This window comes from Microcaecilia unicolor, chromosome 2 (genome assembly GCF_901765095.1).
Source record: "Microcaecilia unicolor chromosome 2, aMicUni1.1, whole genome shotgun sequence".
Taxonomy (NCBI): domain Eukaryota; kingdom Metazoa; phylum Chordata; class Amphibia; order Gymnophiona; family Siphonopidae; genus Microcaecilia; species Microcaecilia unicolor.
The window spans coordinates 642,997,038-643,016,274 of NC_044032.1; the positions used below are offsets into that span (position 1 = coordinate 642,997,038).

Below are 19,237 nucleotides of genomic sequence, written 5' to 3' on the forward strand. Positions count from 1 at the left end.
TCAGTTGGCGGGAAAATGCTTCTTTCCACCTTAGCCATCTGCAGCAGGCACGCGCTGAAAACTGAGCATGCACAGATGCTGGTATCCTGCAGAATAGCGTTTTCATTACCATCAGGGGGAAGTCTTCTGCTGGCGGAGCTTGGGATCCCCACCTGCTACCGCTAATATGTGTGCTGCTGTTAGGTGGGCCTGAGCTCTAATTGGGTGGGCCCTGGCCCACCTAGGCCCACCTGTGGCTACGCCACTGATACAGACAAAAAGAGCAAATATGCAAGCTGGGTTATGTGCCTCTTCCAAAACAAAGAAGAAAATACCATTAATAAAGATTATTAGCTGTTATTTTGGTCCAGAAGGAAACTGGATCCTTTTCAAACCATGATACTTTTCAATGGACCAGCTTAAGAATAACCCCAAGATAATGTTGAACATCAGTGTGAGACTCCATAGGTCGTCAAATGGAATCGTCACCTCTGAGGAACAGATTGCTTTGTTCTTCATGGTTCAATATCTGTGGATAATTCTTAAGTTAGTCCAATAAAAGGCATCACAGCCTGCACAAAGAATCTAGTAAATTAATACTATAAATGGAAGTCTTAGCAGGAAAGGAGACCACAACACATGGTTACCTACATTCCTATTGACAGGATTGCAAGACGGCACTCACAAATCATGGGTTTGTGATTCATGTTAAATTAGGCCTTGGAAGTTCTTTTCAAGTCTTAACACTAGAGTAGCATCTTTACCAGATTACAATTACACTATGAAATCTCATTATGATTTAGCCTGATTGAAATCTTAACTTTCTTGTTACTTGATCCACCTTAACAAAAGCAGAAGTAGTAATAGACATGATGAGGAATATTTTCCAAGCATTTAGACTTACAAAGTTACATGGAGGGGCATAATCGAACGGGGATGAGCATCTCTAAGGGTGTCCATCTCTAAGGATGTTCCCCGCAAAGGGGAGGGGCAACGCGTATTATCGAAACAAGATGGACATCCATCTTTCGTTTCGATAATACGGTTGGGGACGCCCAAATCTTGACATTTAGGTCGATCTTAGAGATGATCGTCCTCGGTTTTCGGCCATAATGGAAACCAAAGACATCTATCTCAAAAACGTCCAAATCCAAGCCCTTTGGTCATGGGAGAAGCCAGCATTTGTAGTGCACTGGTCCCCCTCACATGCCAGGACACCAACCGGGCACCCTAGGGGGCACTGCAGTAGACTTCAGAAATTGCTCCCAGATGCATAGCTCCCTTACCTTGAGTGCTGAGCCCCCCAAACCCCTCCCCCCCCAGGTCCGCCTGCCTACTACTACTACTATTACTATTTAGCATTTCTATACAAGGCCTGAAGTACACTGCACCCACTACAACTGCTCCAGGGACCTGTATACTGCTGCGATGGACCTGAGTATGGCATTTGAGGCTGGCATAGAGGCTGGCAAAAAAGTATTTTTAAACTTGTTTTTTATGGTGGGAGGGGGCTAGTGACCACTGGGGGAGTAAGGGGAGGTCATCCCTGATTCCCTCCGGTGGTCATCTGGTCAGCTGGGGCACCTTTTTGAGGCTTGGTCATGAAAAAAAATGGACCAAGTAAAGTCGGCCAAGTACTCGTCAGGGACGCCCTTCTTTTTTCTATTATCGGCCAAGGACGACCATCTCCTAATCACGCCCCAGTCCCGCCTTCGCTACCCTGCCGACATGCCCCGTGAACTTTGGTCGTCCCCGCGACGGAAAGCAGTCGAGGGTGTCAAAAAAATCGGCTTTCAATTATGCCGATTTGGACGACCTTACGAGAAGGACGCCCATCTCCTGATTTGTGTCGAAAGATGGGCGTCCTTCTCTTTCGAAAATAAGCGCGATAGTAAGCTATGGAACTTTGTAAGTCTAAGTACTTTGAAAATGAGCCTCTAAGTGATTGGCCCCAGGGCATAAATCAAAGAATGGCAATGCAAGAAATGTGCTGGAGTCTCTTGTCTGATAGGACATGCCACTGTTGCTCATGGAGGAGGATGGCTGTGCTGAGGAGAAAGCCTTGGACAAGACTTGCCTTTTGTCCTCTATTTGTAGAGGAGTGTCCTCTATTTGGAAAGGGAATTCCAAAATGCCTTTGGCGACTGCCCTGTCCTAGGGGACCAGCAAGAGAATATAAAAAAATTAGCCTTCCAGAAAAAGAGAGAGGTGGGGGTGGGGGAGATAGCCTGAGAAAACCAATTTAGAAGACATGATAATTAGTGCCTATTTAGCACACAGGAAACGCTTCCATAGGTCAGAGTCAGGTTGCTTCCAACTTTTGCCCATTAAGTCCTCAAAATGAAAAGGCTTGAAATATTCCAGACAATGACTGTAAAAAAAAACAAACAAACCAAGAAGCATTATGAAGATTACTAGATGTAAAGCAACAATGAAAAATTATGATTCACAGTACTGGCCTTCAAACTATAGAATGAAATATATCAGCACTTCTAGCATTTGGCTGCACAACATTTCTGTTATACTCAGCATAAACAACACTGCACATTACAATTACATAACTACTGGTATTTTATGGGACAATAGGATACCTTAGTATTTTTTTATTGATTTATTTATTTATTTGTGGCATTTGTATCCCACATTTTCCCAACAGTTTGCAGGCTCAATGTGGCTTACATTTGCCATAATAGCGGTTGCCATTTCCGGGTAACAGAATTACAAATGGTAATGTGTTAAGCTGCATACATACATGGTAACATACATGTAACATAACATATGTGAACAGATCATGGTATAGATATATATCATGTGCATATACATGGAGATGAAAATGGTAACGGAATTCAAATATGCGTGAGATAAACATAAAGGAATCCTGTGCAGAAGGAAGGGATCCTCAGGAGCTTAGCCTAGAATGGGTGGCAGAGCTGGTGGTTGGGAGGCGGAGCTAGTGCTGGGCAGACATATACGGTCTGTGCTGGGGCTGGTGGTTGGGAGGCGGGACTAGTGCTGGGCAGACTTATACGGTCTGTGCCGGGGCTGGTGGTTGGGCGGCGGGGATAGTGCTGGGAAGACTTATATGGTCTGCCACAGCTGGTGGTGGGAGGCAGGGATAGTGCTGGGCAGACTTATATGGTCTGTGCCAGAGCTGGTGGTTGGGAGGCGGGGATAGGGCTGGCCAGACTTATACGGTCTGTGCACTGAAGAGGACAGTACAAATAAAAAAGTAGCATATATGAATTTATCTTCTTGGGCAGACTGGATGGACCGGGCAGGTCTTTTTCTGCCGTCATCTACTATGTTACTATGTTAGTGAATGCCAAGTGGGGTACAGACCCAACAATTTGAGGGTCTGAGACAGGCAAGCACTCATCCAGCCCACAGGACACATAATACCTCCTCCTAACAGAGAGACAGACATGACTTAACCACTAGGTGTTATTGTCGCTTTGTCTGAAGGGAGATGAGGTTAAGCAGCCTTCAGAATACCCAGCAGTCTCCCACCTCTTAGATGTACATACGATCATGGATCTCAGATTTCAACCTTCAATAAGGCAATACCGGAACAATTTATTTCCAATAGAAGACTCTCTATGCACTGGCAACTCCTTGTAGGTTAGCAATTATATGTCGGGATGAATTTTTCTGGATACCCTTTCCACCCTCTCCTTCTCCCCAATCCTATTTCATTTTTTGTCTTCTGGAAATATTTTGTGGGTTAAGGACTGAATTCTCACCACTTTAACTCATTACATAAAATGGTTCCTGTCGTCAATGAAACTCCAAACTATAAACCCACCTTTAAGACTTGAAATCTGTTTCCTCATTCTCCCCAATTATTTATCTTTTCTCTCTGTCTTGACTAGATTTTAAGCCAACAGTGGCCAATCCAGGTTACAAATACCTGGTAGGATCCCAATAGAAACAGACAAATTCCATGCCATTGACCCCAGGGATAAGCAGTGGATTTCTCCATGTCTAACTTAATAATGGTTTATGGATCTCTCTTCCAGGAACCTATCCAAGCTTATTTTTAAACCCAGCCACACTAACTGCTTCTACCATAAACAATATGTCAATTTAGTATTGATCATATCTGTCTGACTGAAATATTTAATGAAGACACAAATCATATTTGTAATTCCCCATTATAATGGGGATTACTAAAGAACAAGAGAGAACTCAACAGTTACTGAGGGGAGAGTTCTGAGGTTGCGGGTGGTAAAGGATTCAGCCAAAGGGGTGGGGGTTCTTAGGTAAGTTGCAGAGGGAAATGTTCCTGGTTGTTGAATGACAGTAGGGAGGAGTTTAGAGCTAATAAATGTTGTGGTTGGGATTTGCAGAAGGCAAAAGTAGAGACTAATAGACGATTCACCACTGGAGACGTGAGTCCAACAGTCTTTATTATATCAGAGATAACGACCCGACACAGGCCGTGTTTCGACGCTAAAAAGCGTCTGCATCAGGGGTCAATAAATACACCAAGTAATGAATGCAAAACGAAGAGTCCTACTTGTATATGTGTTGTCAACTCACTGATCACGTAGCACCAAACAGAATATGCTGGATACAAACTCTTCGTTTTGCATTCATTACTTGGTGTATTTATTGACCCCTGATGCAGACGCTTTTTAGCGTCGAAACACGGCCTGTGTCGGGTCGTTATCTCTGATAAGGGTATGATACATACCTGTAGCAGTTGTTCTCCGAGGACAGCAGGCTGATTGTTCTCACGACTGGGTGACGTCCGCGGCAGCCCCCACCAACCGGAAAAAAGCTTCGCGGGACGGTCGGCACGCAGGGCACGCCCACCGCGCATGCGCGGCCGTCTTCCCGCCCATGCGCGACCGCTCCCGCCAGTTGAATAACTAGCAAAAGATGAAACACACAACTCCAAAGGGGAGGAGGGAGGGTAGGTGAGAACAATCAGCCTGCTGTCCTCGGAGAACAACTGCTACAGGTATGTATCATACCCTTTCTCCGAGAACAAGCAGGCTGCTTGTTCTCACGACTGGGGTATCCCTAGCTCTCAGGCTCACTCAAAACAAGAACCCAGGTCAATTGAAGCTCGCAACGGCGAGGGTACAACAGAAATTGACCTACGAAGAACAACTAACTGAGAGTGCAGCCTGACCAGAATAAATTCGGGTCCTGGAGGGTGGAGTTGGATTTACACCCCAAACAGATTCTGCAGCACCGACTGCCCGAACCGACTGTCGCGTCGGGTATCCTGCTGGAGGCAGTAATGTGATGTGAATGTGTGGACAGATGACCACGTCGCAGCCTTGCAAATCTCTTCAATAGTGGCTGACTTCAAGTGGGCCACTGACGCTGCCATGGCTCTAACACTATGAGCCGTGACATGACCCTCAAGAGCCAGCCCAGCCTGGGCGTAAGTGAAGGAAATGCAATCTGCTAGCCAATTGGAGATGGTGCGTTTCCCGACAGCGACCCCTAGCCTGTTAGGGTCGAAAGAAATAAACAATTGGGCGGACTGTCTGTGGGGCTGTGTCCGCTCCAAGTAGAAGGCCAATGCTCTCTTGCAGTCCAATGTGTGCAACTGACGTTCAGCAGGGCGGGTATGCGGCCTGGGGAAGAATGTTGGCAAGACAATTGACTGGTTAAGATGGAACTCCGACACCACCTTCGGCAGGAACTTTGGGTGAGTGCGGAGCACTACTCTGTTGTGATGAAATTTGGTATATGGAGCATGAGCTACTAGGGCTTGAAGCTCACTGACCCTACGAGCTGAAGTAACTGCCACCAAGAAAATGACCTTCCAGGTCAAGTACTTCAGATGGCAGGTATTCAGTGGCTCAAAAGGAGGTTTCATCAGCTGGGTGAGGACGACGTTGAGATCCCACGACACAGTAGGAGGCTTGATAGGGGGCTTTGACAAAAGCAAACCTCTCATGAATCGAACGACTAAAGGCTCTCCAGAGATGGCTTTACCTTCCACACGATAATGGTAAGCACTAATCGCACTAAGGTGATTCCTTACTGAGTTGGTCTTGAGGCCAGACTCCGATAAGTGCAGAAGGTATTCAAGCAGGTTTTGTGCAGGACAAGAACGAGGTTCTAGGGCCTTGCTCTCACACCAAACGACAAACCTCCTCCACTTGAAAAAGTAACTCTTCTTAGTGGAATCCTTCCTAGAGGCAAGCAAGACCCGGGAGACACCCTCAGACAGACCCAACGCAGCGAAGTCTACGCCCTCAACATCCAGGCCGTGAGAGCCAGGGATTGAAGGTTGGGGTGCAGCAACGCTCCGTCGTTCTGCGAAATGAGAGTCGGAAAACACTCCAATCTCCACGGTTCTTCGGAGGACAACTCCAGAAGAAGAGGGAACCAGATCTGACGGGGCCAAAAGGGCGCTATCAGAATCATGGTGCCGCGGTCTTGCTTGAGCTTCAGTAAGGTCTTCCCCACCAAAGGTATGGGAGGATAAGCATACAGGAGGCCGGTCCCCCAATGAAGGAGAAAGGCATCTGACGCTAGCCTGCCGTGTGTCTGAAGTCTGGAACAGAACAGAGGCAGCTTGTGGTTGGTCTGAGAGGCGAAAAGATCCACCGAGGGGGTGCCCCACTCTCGGAAGATCTTGCGTACCACTCTGGAATGGAGCGACCACTCGTGCGGTTGCATGACTCTGCTCAGTCTGTCGGCCAGACTGTTGTTTACGCCTGCCAGGTATGTGGCTTGGAGAAGCATGCTGTGCTGGCATGCCCAGCGCCACATCCCGACGGCTTCCTGACACAGGGGGCGAGATCCGGTGCCCCCCTGCTTGTTGACGTAAAACATTGCAACCTGATTGTCTGTCCGAATTTGGATAATTTGGTAGGACAGCCGATCTCTGAAAGCTGAATTCAGTGCGTTCCAGATCGCTCGGAGCTCCAGGAGGTTGATCTGCAGATCCTTTTCCTGGAGGGACCACATACCCTGGGTGTGCAGCCCATCGACATGAGCTCCCCACCCCAGGCGAGAGGCATCCGTCGTCAGCACTTTCGTGGGCTGTGGAATTTGAAATGGACGTCCCAGTGTCAAATTGGTCCGAACGGTCCACCAGCGCAGTGAAGTGCGGCAGCTGGTGGAGAGGCGGATGACATCTTCTAGATTCCCGGTGGCTTGGAACCACTGGGAAGCTAGGGTCCATTGAGCAGATCTCATGTGAAGACGAGCCATGGGAGTCACATGAACTGTGGAGGCCATATGACCCAGAAGTCTCAACGTCTGCCGAGCTGTGATCTGCTGGGACGCTCTGGTCTGCGAAGCCAGGGCCAGGAGATTGGCGGCCCTCGCTTCGGGAAGATAGGCCTGAGCCGTCTGGGTATTCAGCAGCGCTCCTATGAATTCCAGAGACTGGGACGGTTGGAGATGGGACTTTGGGTAATTTATCACAAACCCCAGCAGCTCCAGAAGTTGAATAGTGCACTGCATGGACCGGAGGGCTCCTGCCTCCGAGGTGTTCTTGACCAGCCAATCGTCGAGATATGGGAACACGTGCACTCCCAGCTTGCGTAGGTAGGCCGCTACCACCACGAGGCACTTGGTAAACACTCGTGGGGCAGAGGCGAGCCCAAATGGCAGCACACAATACTGAAAGTGGCGTGCGCCCAGGCGGAATCTGAGATACTGTCTGTGAGCTGGCAGTATCGGTATGTGAGTATATGCGTCCTTTAAATCCAGGGAACATAGCCAATCGTTTTTCTGAATCATTGGCAGAAGGGTGCCCAAGGAAAGCATCCTGAACTTTTCTTTGACCAGGAATTTGTTCAGGCCTCTCAGGTCTAGGATGGGACGCATCCCCCCTGTTTTCTTTTCCACAAGGAAGTACCTGGAATAGAATCCCTGCCCTTCCTGCCCGGGTGGTACGGGCTCGACCGCATTGGCGCTGAGAAGGGCGGAGAGTTCCTCTGCAAGTACCTGCTTGTGATGGGAGCTGAAAGACTGAGCTCCCGGAGGACAATTTGGAGGCAGGGAGGCCAAATTCAGGGCGTATCCGCACCGCACTATTTGGAGAACCCACTGGTCGGAGGTTATGAGAGGCCACCTTTGGTGAAAAAATTTTAACCTCCCTCCGACCGGCAGATCGTCCGGTACGGACACTTGTAGGGCGGCTATGTTCCCGTGGATCCAGTCAAAAGCCCGTCCCCGGCTTTTGCTGTGGAGGCGCAGGGGGCTGCTTAGGCGCACGCTGTTGACGAGAACGAGCGCGCTGGGGCTGTCCCTGTGCCTGACGAGGCCTTCGGGCCGGCTGGTTGTACCTACGCTTTGCAAAAGAATAGGGTGCAGCCTGCCGTGCCCGGGAAAAACGCCCACCAGTGGGGGCGGATGCTGAAGGCGCCCGGTGGGAAAGCTTGTCGAGAGCGGTTTCCCGCTGATGCAGTTGGTCCACCATCTGCTCGACCTTCTCACCGAAAATGTTATCCCCCCGGCAAGGGACGTCGGCCAGTCTCTGCTGGGTGCGGTTGTCCAGGTCAGAGGCGCGCAGCCATGAGAGCCTGCGCATCACTATACCTTGGGCCGCAGCACGAGATGCCACGTCACAGGTGTCAAAAATACCCCTGGACAGGAACTTTCTGCATGCCTTCAGCTGCCTGACCACCTCCTGATAAGGCCTGGACTGCTCCGGCGGGAGCTTCTCGACCAGGTCCGCCAGCTGTTGCACATTGGTCCGCATGTGGATGCTCATATAGAGCAGGTATGACTGGATGCGGGTCACGAGCATGGAGGATTGGTAGGCCTTCCTCCCAAACGAGTCCAGAGTGCGAGACTCCCGCCCCGGGGGCGCCGAGGCGGTATCCCTCGAACTCCATGCCCTCTTGAGAGCAGAATCCACGACCGCTGAGTCATGGGGCAATTGGGGCCGCATGAGCTCTGGGTCGGAGTGGATCCTGTACTGGGACTCTGCTTTCTTGGGAATGGTGGGGTTAGTTAACGGTCTCACCCAGTTCCGGAGCAGCGTCTCCTTCAGGACATTGTGCAGCGGCACCGTGGAGGACTCTCTAGGTGGTGATGGATAGTCGAGGACCTCGAGCATCTCGGCCCTCGGCTCTTCCACAGAGACCACGGGGAAGGGAATGGTGATCGACATATCCCGCACAAAGGAGGCAAAGGAGAGGCTCTCAGGAGGTGAGAGCTTCCTCTCCGGTGAAGGCGTGGGGTCCGAGGGAAGGCCCGTAGACTCCTCTGAGGAGAAATATCTAGGGTCCTCCTCTTCCCCCCACGAGTCCTCATCCTCGGTATCGGACATTAGCTCATGTAGCTGAGTCCTGTACCGGGCCCGGCTCGACGTCGAGGCACCGAGGTCTCGGTGTCGTCGAGCGGTGGACTCCCGCGCCGGCGGGGACGGAGCTCCCTCCATCGACGTCGACGGGGACTCCACCTGCGTAGCAGTCGAGACCGGCACCGCAAGCGGCGGCGGTGTTGACAGCTCCGGCGCCGGGCTAGAGCTCGCCGGCGCCACAGTCATCGGCGCCGAGGGCGCAAGCACCCCCGGCGCCGGCACAGCCTGGCGCATCAGCCCTTCCAGGATCCCCGGAAGGATGGCTCTGAGGCACTCGTCCAGGCCCGCTGCCGGGAAAGGCGGTGGGGCCGGTAAGGGTGTCGGTGCCGGAAGCTGCTGGGAGCCAGGAGACGGCACCGAGGTGCCGGAACCCCGACGCGTCGGTACCTCCACAACCGACGGGGACCTCTCCTCTCGATGATGACGCTTCGGCGTCGACTCCTCTTCAGGATGCACCGAGGGCGTCCGGTGATGACGCTTTTTGTCCTTCTTTCGATGCACGTCACCGGCGCCGGAGGGCATGGAGGAGGAGGAGGTCGATCCCCCTCGGTCTCGAGGCACCGGGTCAGACAGGGTTCGGTCCCGTGGCTCACGAGCTGAGGGAGTGACCGGGGCCGACTGCCCACGCGGCCTCTCAACCCCACTCTCACCGGCGGACCGGCGGGCCGACGGGACCTGTTCTCCTGGGGTCGCTGCCATCGGTGCCGATGTCTCGGGCATCGATACCGGTACCGAAGAACCGGCCTTCGATACCGATGCCGTCGAGGTCGACGTCGAGGGGCCGGCGCAAGTTCCAAAAAGACGGTCCCGCAGAACTTGCCTCGCAACCTGAGTCCGTTTCCGGAGACCGAGACACAAAGCACACGACTTGAGATTGTGCTCCGGCCCGAGGCACTGGAGGCACCAAGCGTGGGTGTCGGTCTGCGAGATCGGCCGGCCGCAGCGACCACACTTTTTAAATCCACTCGGGACCTTCGAGGACATCGACGGAAAAAATCGCGTCGGCGAAGTCAAAGTCGTCAATGGTGGCTAAAATCACACCACGAAAAAACAAACGACCGAGCGACCACTAGGCCGCAACGTAGCGTCCCCGCTGGAAGCGAGGGAAAAGGGGAGCGCGTGCTCCACACGCGCAGTCTTTTTTTTTGTTTTGTTTGTAAAAAGAAATGATAAAAGGAAATTAAATTAAATTAACGAAGCGCGATCCGCGTATACGCGATCGCAAGAATCCGGCGGCTGAAGTAGAGAGAGCGGCAAGGCACGACTCTCTCCAGGCGCGGAAAAAAAGGAACTGGCGGGAGCGGTCGCGCACGGGCGGGAAGACGGCCGCGCATGCGCGGTGGGCGTGCCCTGCGTGCCGACCGTCCCGCGCAGCTTTTTTCCGGTTGGTGGGGGCTGCCGCGGACGTCACCCAGTCGTGAGAACAAGCAGCCTGCTTGTCCTCGGAGAATAATAAAGACTGTTGGACTCACGTCTCCAGTGGTGAATCGTCTATTAGTCTCTACTTTTGCCTTCTGTGATTCGTCATCGTAGAGAACTTTTCCTGTTCTATATTTGTGGTTGGGATTTGCACAAGGTCTTTGGTTGCTTCTACCCCCGCCAGGACCCTTGAGAAATGGGGTCCTGGATGGGTTCAAGAAACTATGGCTGACCAAAGAGGAGGTTTCTGCCAGTCAAGCATTGACCGAGTGAAGTGGAGGAGCGCTCCAGGTGGGAAGTAGGGGATCCCAGCCTGGAGGGGAACAGGAAAAAACTGTTTGGAGCCAAAGGTGGTAGCTCGGAGGGGTAACTCCTTTGGAAGGGTGTGAACAGGGAGGACTTATCCAGAAGATCATCTGCTTGATGCACAAGTGCTGAAGGCACAGCCTTAGGTTGTTACACCCAGAAGGGATGGGTATGGGCAGGAGGAGCTGCAAATATGTACATACTGTAGGATTATAAAATTGAACCTGAGAAGATGCAACATATCCCTGAGTTTGCTTCTGGTTGGATATCAAGTTGGATTACAAATTGTTTGAGAAAGGATTTGAACTGCCTGTTGCAGAAATCTTCAGTAAAGTTCCTTTTTGTTTCATATAAAAACCAGAGGCGTATCTGCGTGGGGCCACAGGGGCCTGGGCCCCCGCAGATTTCGCCCTGGCCCCCCTACCGCCGTCAACCCTCCCCTCCATCGCTTACTTTTGCTGGCGGGGGACCCCAACCCCCGCCAGCCGAGATCCGCTTCCTCCTCCGAGTCCTACCTTTAAAAATATTTCTTCAGCTGGCGGGGGACTCCAACCACCGCCAGCCGACCCGAGATCTTCTTTAACTTTCTTCTATCTTCGTCCTCCGCGTGGCCGGCGACGTGTTGCTGCTGTTGTGCAAAGCTGAAATCCAGTTTCGGAGTCAGACTGACGTCGTAACGTGCTGCGACGTCAGACTCCGAAACTGGATTTCAGCTTTGCACAACAGCAGCAACACGTCGGCCACGCGGAGGACGAAGATAGAAGAAAGTTAAAGAAGATCTCGGGTCGGCTGGCGGGGGTTGGAGTCCCCTGCCAGCTGAAGAAATATTTTTAAAGGTAGGACTCGGAGGAGGAAGCGGATCTCGGCTGGCGGGGGTTGGGGTCCCCCGCCAGCAAAAGTAAGCGACGGCGGGGAGGGAGGGTTGGCAGCAGGGAGGGGGGTGTCCGGCAATAGCGGGGAGGGGGGGTGGCGGGGGCTAAAATGTGCCCCCTCCCTCTGGCTCTGGCCCCCCCTACCGCCGGAGTCCAGATACGCCCCTGATAAAAACTCTGGATTGGAGATTTATTAGGGTTTTTTTTGTTTGTTTTTGCATGAGAGTAGGAATTTACTTACTTTCTCAACTGACAAAAAAATGTACAGAGTAAAGCCCGGCTTAATATCCTACAGCCTTCTGTATCTTTATCTGGCCATGGGCCTGCACCCAGCTCAGTTTATGTGACCAAGAGGGTTTCTTGGATCTTGGAGGTTTATTGTTTTTCTTTTGTTTGTTTTTGCATGAGAGTAGGAATTTACTTACTTTCTCAACTGACAAGAAAATGTGCAGAGTGCTCACAGAGTAAAGCCCGGCTTAATATCCTACAGCCTTTCTGTATCTTTATCTGGCCATGGGCCTGCACCCAGCTCAGTTTATGTGACCAAGAGGGTTTCTTGGGTCTTGGATTGGACTAGGAAGTTGGTTTTATCTTTGTGATCCTGGTCTCGGGGGTTCTGACCCGCAACAAGATAACTGGTGCCTGATCTGTGTGTGGTGAGACCAGGGTTACATACTGTACAAGCAGCTGTAACAGTGGTGAGGAAAGTGTGGTCCCCTGTGGCAGGATGCCTACTTCAATATGTTAAAAGACCTCTGATCCTTCTTAAAGACTTTAAGAAATTGAAAGGTTATGATCTAGTCTTTCAAAAAGCTTCTAATGTAAAGTAGCTTATCAGAGTTAAATTGAAGGATTATTAAGTAAACTGCACACTTCTTGATGAATTTATATGTCTGATTAACTTCTACATGATCTTTTCTCTGGCAAATTATGTGTGTGTGCATAGATGTTTAGATGATTTCATGATTGACTGTCTTCTATGAAGCTAGATGCATCTCTGGCATAATCCATCTCTACTTACAAATCAGGCTGCTGTCCTTCCTGCACTTCCTGGTGAGGCACAGGGTACAGAGCTTCATAGGTCCGCTTGGCTTCCGACCCATGAATGGCATATGCATTAAACTTATTAATGCAAGGTGGGAAATAGTTCCAGGGAAGATAAGCTCTACCTTCCCATCTGGTTTCATTTCTGTCCACTTCAAAAGTTAAAGCGAGTTCTTGCTAAAGCAAAGATAAAACAGCCAGGTTAAAATAAAGGATCACATACAGATAAAGACAACCAAGTTTTTAGCAGATAACAGTAGATATTTAAATATTAGGGAAAAAACCCCAGATTAGGTTGCAACTGAACTACCTTCTGCCTTAATGAGCTCAGCTCAGACAATATGAATAATTCAAACTACAGTCAAATCTGAACAAACATGGCTCACTCAAAATTGAACAAATTGTAACTCTACTCTGTTCACAATTTCTGTTATGACACATTGGGCATTGACAAGGAGAATACTTGACATCTCTACCTGTTCTACTACTACTACTACTACTATTTAGTTCTAAAGACTGGCTGTGAAAAGTCCCAGATCAGCAGGGAGAGCTGCTTGAGAAAAGTCTTTCTACTCAATGAATTGGACATAACAAAATCTACAGTGGGGGAAATAAGTATTTGATCCCTTGCTGATTTTGTAAGTTTGCCCACTGACAAAGACATGAGCAGCCCATAATTGAAGGGTAGGTTATTGGTAACAGTGAGAGATAGCACATCACAAATTAAATCCGGAAAATCACATTGTGGAAAGTATATGAATTTATTTGCATTCTGCAGAGGGAAATAAGTATTTAATCCCTCTGGCAAACAAGACCTAATACTTGGTGGCAAAACCCTTGTTGGCAAGCACAGCGGTCAGACGTCTTCTGTAGTTGATGATGAGGTTTGCACACATGTCAGGAGGAATTTTGGTCCACTCCTCTTTGCAGATCATCTCTAAATCATTAAGAGTTCTGGGCTGTCGCTTGGCAACTCGCAGCTTCAGCTCCCTCCATAAGTTTTCATTGGGATTAAGGTCTGGTGACTGGCTAGGCCACTCCATGACCCTAATGTGCTTCTTCCTGAGCCACTCCTTTGTTGCCTTGGCTGTATGTTTTGGGTCATTGTCGTGCTGGAAGACCCAGCCACGACCCATTTTTAAGGCCCTGGCGGAGGGAAGGAGGTTGTCACTCAGAATTGTACGGTACATGGCCCCATCCATTCTCCCATTGATGCGGTGAAGTAGTCCTGTGCCCTTAGCAGAGAAACACCCCCAAAACATAACATTTCCACCTCCATGCTTGACAGTGGGGACGGTGTTCTTTGGGTCATAGGCAGCATTTCTCTTCCTCCAAACACGGCGAGTTGAGTTCATGCCAAAGAGCTCAATTTTTGTCTCATCTGACCACAGCACCTTCTCCCAATCACTCTCGGCATCATCCAGGTGTTCACTGGCAAACTTCAGACGGGCCGTCACATGTGCCTTCCGGAGCAGGGGGACCTTGCGGGCACTGCAGGATTGCAATCCGTTATGTCGTAATGTGTTACCAATGATTTTCGTGGTGACAGTGGTCCCAGCTGCCTTGAGATCATTGACAAGTTCCCCCCTTGTAGTTGTAGGCTGATTTCTAACCTTCCTCATGATCAAGGATACCCCACGAGGTGAGATTTTGTGTGGAGCCCCAGATCTTTGTCGATTGACAGTCATTTTGTACTTCTTCCATTTTCTTACTATGGCACCAACAGTTGTCTCCTTCTCGCCCAGCGTCTTACTGATGGTTTTGTAGCCCATTCCAGCCTTGTGCAGGTGTATGATCTTGTCCCTGACATCCTTAGACAGCTCCTTGCTCTTGGCCATTTTGTAGAGGTTAGAGTCTGACTGATTCACTGAGTCTGTGGACAGGTGTCTTTCATACAGGTGACCATTGCCGACAGCTGTCTGTCATGCAGGTAACGAGTTGATTTGGAGCATCTACCTGGTCTGTAGGGGCCAGATCTCTTACTGGTTGGTGGGGGATCAAATACTTATTTCCCTCTGCAGAATGCAAATAAATTCATATACTTTCCACAATGTGATTTTCCGGATTTAATTTGTGATGTGCTATCTCTCACTGTTACCAATAACCTACCCTTCAATTATGGGCTGCTCATGTCTTTGTCAGTGGGCAAACTTACAAAATCAGCAAGGGATCAAATACTTATTTCCCCCACTGTATATCTGGAACTAACATATCATCACACCCCTTCCTCCACAAGGCCTCAAAGAAACTGGTAGACATGCAATCATCACACACTGGATTGGATGTAATGTCCACAGTTTTATCAGTTGACTCACACGTAAACTAAACAGGTACCTGAGCCTTTCCTCTGTGACTCTCCCCTGCCCCATTCCCACATTACCTGAGAGGTAGTGATCTTTGGAAGACAGCAAAGTAATTTATCAAGTGTACCCATCAGAAGGATCTGTTGCTCAGCACTCCCTCCCCCTGATCCAGGTGCCTACACAATCTCTCAAACCCATCTTAAGTTGCAAAGCCACCTACACTGCAAGCACTGCCTCAAGGTCCACCTTGAACTGCAAGACCTTGATGCTGTTATCAAGAAAGCCTGAACTGTCATGGGTTCCTTCCTTATTACGGGTCACAGCCAATGCTATAGCTCAAACTATACTGGTCCTTTTAAACTCCTCTCCCTTTTCTCTCAGAGGCTCAAATACCCATCACAGGTTGTATCCATTTCCCATCTGAGGTACCAGACATAGTATTCAAAGCAGGGGAAGGGAGAAATCCAATCTCCCACATCCAACCTGCAACCATCATTTGCACTTCCTTATTCCAAAAGTCACTAAGAGGGGCATTTTCGAAAGGGACGTCCTCGCAAAACGTCCCGATCCAGGGGCGGGGAAACACGTATTTTTGAAACAAGATGGACGTTCATCTTTCGTTTCGAAAATACTGTCAGGGTCGTCCAAATCCTTAAATTTGGTTGTCCCTAGACATGGACGTTTGATTTTCAGCGATCTTCGAAACCAAGGACGTCCATCTCAGAAACGACCAAATGCAAGCCATCTGGTCATGGAAGGAGCCAGCATTTGTAGTGCCCTGGTCCCCGACATGCCAGGACAGCAATTGGGCACCCTAGGGGGCACTGCAGTGGACTTCATAAATTGCTCCCAGGAACATAGCTCCCTTGTGTGCTGAGCCACTCAAAACCCCCCAAAACCCACTACCCACAACTGTACACCACTACCATAGTTCTTACGGGTGGAGGGAACCTAGATGTGGGTACAGTGGGTTTGTGGTGGGTTTTGGAGAGCTCGGTTTTCTCCACAAACGTAACAGGTGGGGGGGGGGATTGGGCTGGGTCCGCCTGTCTGAAGTGCACTGCACCCACTAAAACTGCTACAGGGACCTGCATACTGCTTGCACAGACCTCAGTATGACATCTGAGGCTGGCATAGAGGCTGGCACAAAATATTTTGAAAGATGTTTTTTTGAGGGTGGGAGGGGGTTAGTGACCACTGGGGAAGTAATGGGACGTCATCTGCAATTCTCTCCGGTGGTCATCTGGGCATTTCGGGCACCTTTCTGTGCCTTAGTCATAAGAAAAACAGGTCCGGGTGAAAACGTCCAAGTGCTCGTCAGGGACGTCCTTCTTTTTTTCCATTATGGGTCAAGGACATCCAAGTGTTAGGCACGCCCAGGTCCCGCCTTCGCTATGCCTCCGACACGCCCCCTTGAACTTTGGCCGTCCCTGCAACAGAATACAGTTGGGGATGTCTAAAATCGGCTTTCAATTATACCGATTTGGACGTTTCTGTGAGAAGGATGTCCATCTTCCGATTTGTGTCGAAAGATGGGCATCCTTCTCTTTTGATAATGAGCCCGTAAGGCTCTCCATATGGTGTTTAAGAACAGTTTTACCCTTGTGTCTAACAGACGAACATCATACTTGCAGAACAGCTTTCTGGATAAGAAACTCTTATCAACTTGGGCAGTATATTTATTCATTCATTTATTGCAGAGGTTCTCAGGACATACACAGCCAGTCACGTCTTCAGACAATCTGCAATGAATATGCGTGAGATAAATTTGCATGCACTACCTCCACCGTATGCAAATTCATCTCTTGCATTTCCATTACGTGTAACCTGAAAAGTTGACGGGCTGGATGTGGATCCCAAGGACCAGGTTGAGAACCACTGATTTACTGGGCTTTATTAACTCAATAAATGAATCCCTCCCAAAAAGGGTCACTGTTTTGTCAGTCAGTTCATTTATTTTAGTTCCCCCTCTCTTTTATTGTCTTATGTGAGAATACTTGGAGTGTGGGATAGCCTCTAACCAACAAATACATGTGTTTAAAAGTCGAGCTATTACAGTTAGTAGGTTCTCTCATGAAGGGAAGATGCTGGATAATAGAGGCTGACCAAAACCAGTGGTATTGGTTCCAGCCAAAACCAAATCCATCATGCCCCCCACCCCCCCGAGCATCAGTGGGCCCTACCTTAACAAGCATTGGTGGTCTAGTGACCTCTTCGGGGGCAGGAAAGAACCCCACTCTTTACTGCCTGGGGCTACTGCTGCTTTAAAATGGGTGCTGAGACTTCCCATGGCAGCTTTGTGATACTGCTGTGGTCCTAGCAGTCATATCAAGGTTGCCACAGGAGGTCCCAGCAGCCATACTGAGATCACTCTTGCTTATACTGGTGCCAATCAATTGCTCTTCCTTATGCCTATGCCAATCTTGCAAGGCTGCTTCAGGAAGTCTGGGCAGCCATTTTAAAGCAGCAATGGCACCAGGCAGTAAAAAGTGGGGTTCTTTCATGCCCCTGAAGAGGCCACTAGACCACCAGGTCTTATTAAGGTAGGCCCAGGGAGGGCCAGGTTGGCGGAGGGCATCGTTTTCATCAGGGGTGTGGTTGTGGTCGATCAGGCAGCTGGGGGGGGGGGGGGGGGAGAGTTTCAGTTTCAGCTGAAAATGACCTGGCATTTTCAGCCAAAACCCAAATCCACATTTCAATCCAGTTTTGGTGTCGAAACACAAATGATATTTGGTCGGCCTCTACTTGATATAGATGTCATTCTCCGAGAACAAGCAGGCTGCTTGTTCTCACTGATGGGTGACGTCCACGGCAGCCCCTCCAATCGGAACACTTTCTAGCAAAGTCCTTTGCTAGTCCTTGCGTGCCGATGCGCACCGCGCATGCGTGGCCGTCTTCCCGCCCGAACCGGCTCGTGCCGGCCAGTCTTCTTTTGTCCGCGCTCAGTACGGTCGTGTTTCGCCGTTCGCGCCCCGAAAGTTGACCTCGCGCGTCGTTTTTCGACTTCGCTTCAAAAAAAAAAAAAAGTGTCGGAAGGAGACCTTTTCGGTCTGCTCCCGTCCTGTATTTCTAGTTTTGCCCCGGTAAGTTTTCTTTTGTCGTCGGGGTAGGCCCTTTTTAGGCCTCGGTTCGAAGTTTTCTTCCCCCTCTTTTTGTGGTGCCATTTTCGCCATTTCGAGTTTTGATCTCGCCGGCGTGATTTTTCCGCCCATGACATCGAAGTCTTCCAGCGGCTTCAAGAAGTGCACCCAGTGCGCCCGGGTGATCTCGCTCACTGACAGGCACGCGTCGTGTCTTCAGTGTCTGGGGGGCTGGGCACCGCCCGCAGGCCTGTAGTCTGTGTTCTCTTTTGCAAAAGCGGACTCAGGTAGCAAGATTAGCCCAGTGGAACGTTTTGTTCTCGGGCTCTTCGTCGGCATCGGAAGTATCGACTGCTTCGACGTCGTCGGCGCCCGGACCTTCATCCTCGCCCCCGATTGCATCGAGGCATCGGCCCTCTGCATCGGGGCGACATCGGAAGGCTGCATCGGCGTCGGTGGTATCGAGACCTCCTCGTCTGCTGATGTCGTCGGACGGTGGTGCTTCATCTGGAGTGCAGGTGAGGGCTGTCCATTCCCCTGCTGGTGGCGGTGAGCCTTCGGGTGGGTCTCCCCCTACCCTGAGGGCTCCTGCGGTACAGCCCCCCCGAGACCGACCTCCTTTGGCCTCGGCCCCGAGGAAGAGACGGCTGGATTCTACGTCCTCCTCGTCGGTGCCGGGAAGCTCCGGTGACATGCTTCGTCCCAAAAAGTCGAAGAAGCATCGTCACCGGTCCCCTTCCCGTGTCGGCACCGAGAGCTCTGAGTCACCGAGGGAGTCGGCACCCAGTAGGCATCGGCACCGAGAGGACCGCTCGCCCTCTGTTCAAGAGGTGTCGGTGCGCTCCCCTTTGGACAGCCCGGAACAGCCTCCACGCCCGGAACAGGTTCTGACATCAACTCCTGCATCGGCTTCCATGTCTTTTTCCACAGCCGCTCTGCACGACAGCC

General features: G+C 50.5%; 1 protein-coding gene across 2 annotated transcripts in view; it reads right to left on the reverse strand.

The window, feature by feature from the left end:
* Window positions 1-1,869: 1,869 nt before the first annotated feature.
* The window catches only part of LOC115462709 (UPF0462 protein C4orf33-like), a 50,393-nt gene continuing 33,025 nt past the window's right edge, over window positions 1,870-19,237 (reverse strand). For both annotated transcript variants that reach the window (XM_030192711.1, XM_030192710.1), the window contains exons 5-6: window positions 12,884-13,083; window positions 1,870-2,350 (exon numbers count right to left, since the gene is read on the reverse strand). In XM_030192711.1, the coding sequence (XP_030048571.1) occupies window positions 2,245-2,350; window positions 12,884-13,083 (306 nt within the window). In that variant the 3' untranslated portion in view covers window positions 1,870-2,244. The remainder of the gene's footprint in view (window positions 2,351-12,883; window positions 13,084-19,237) is intronic.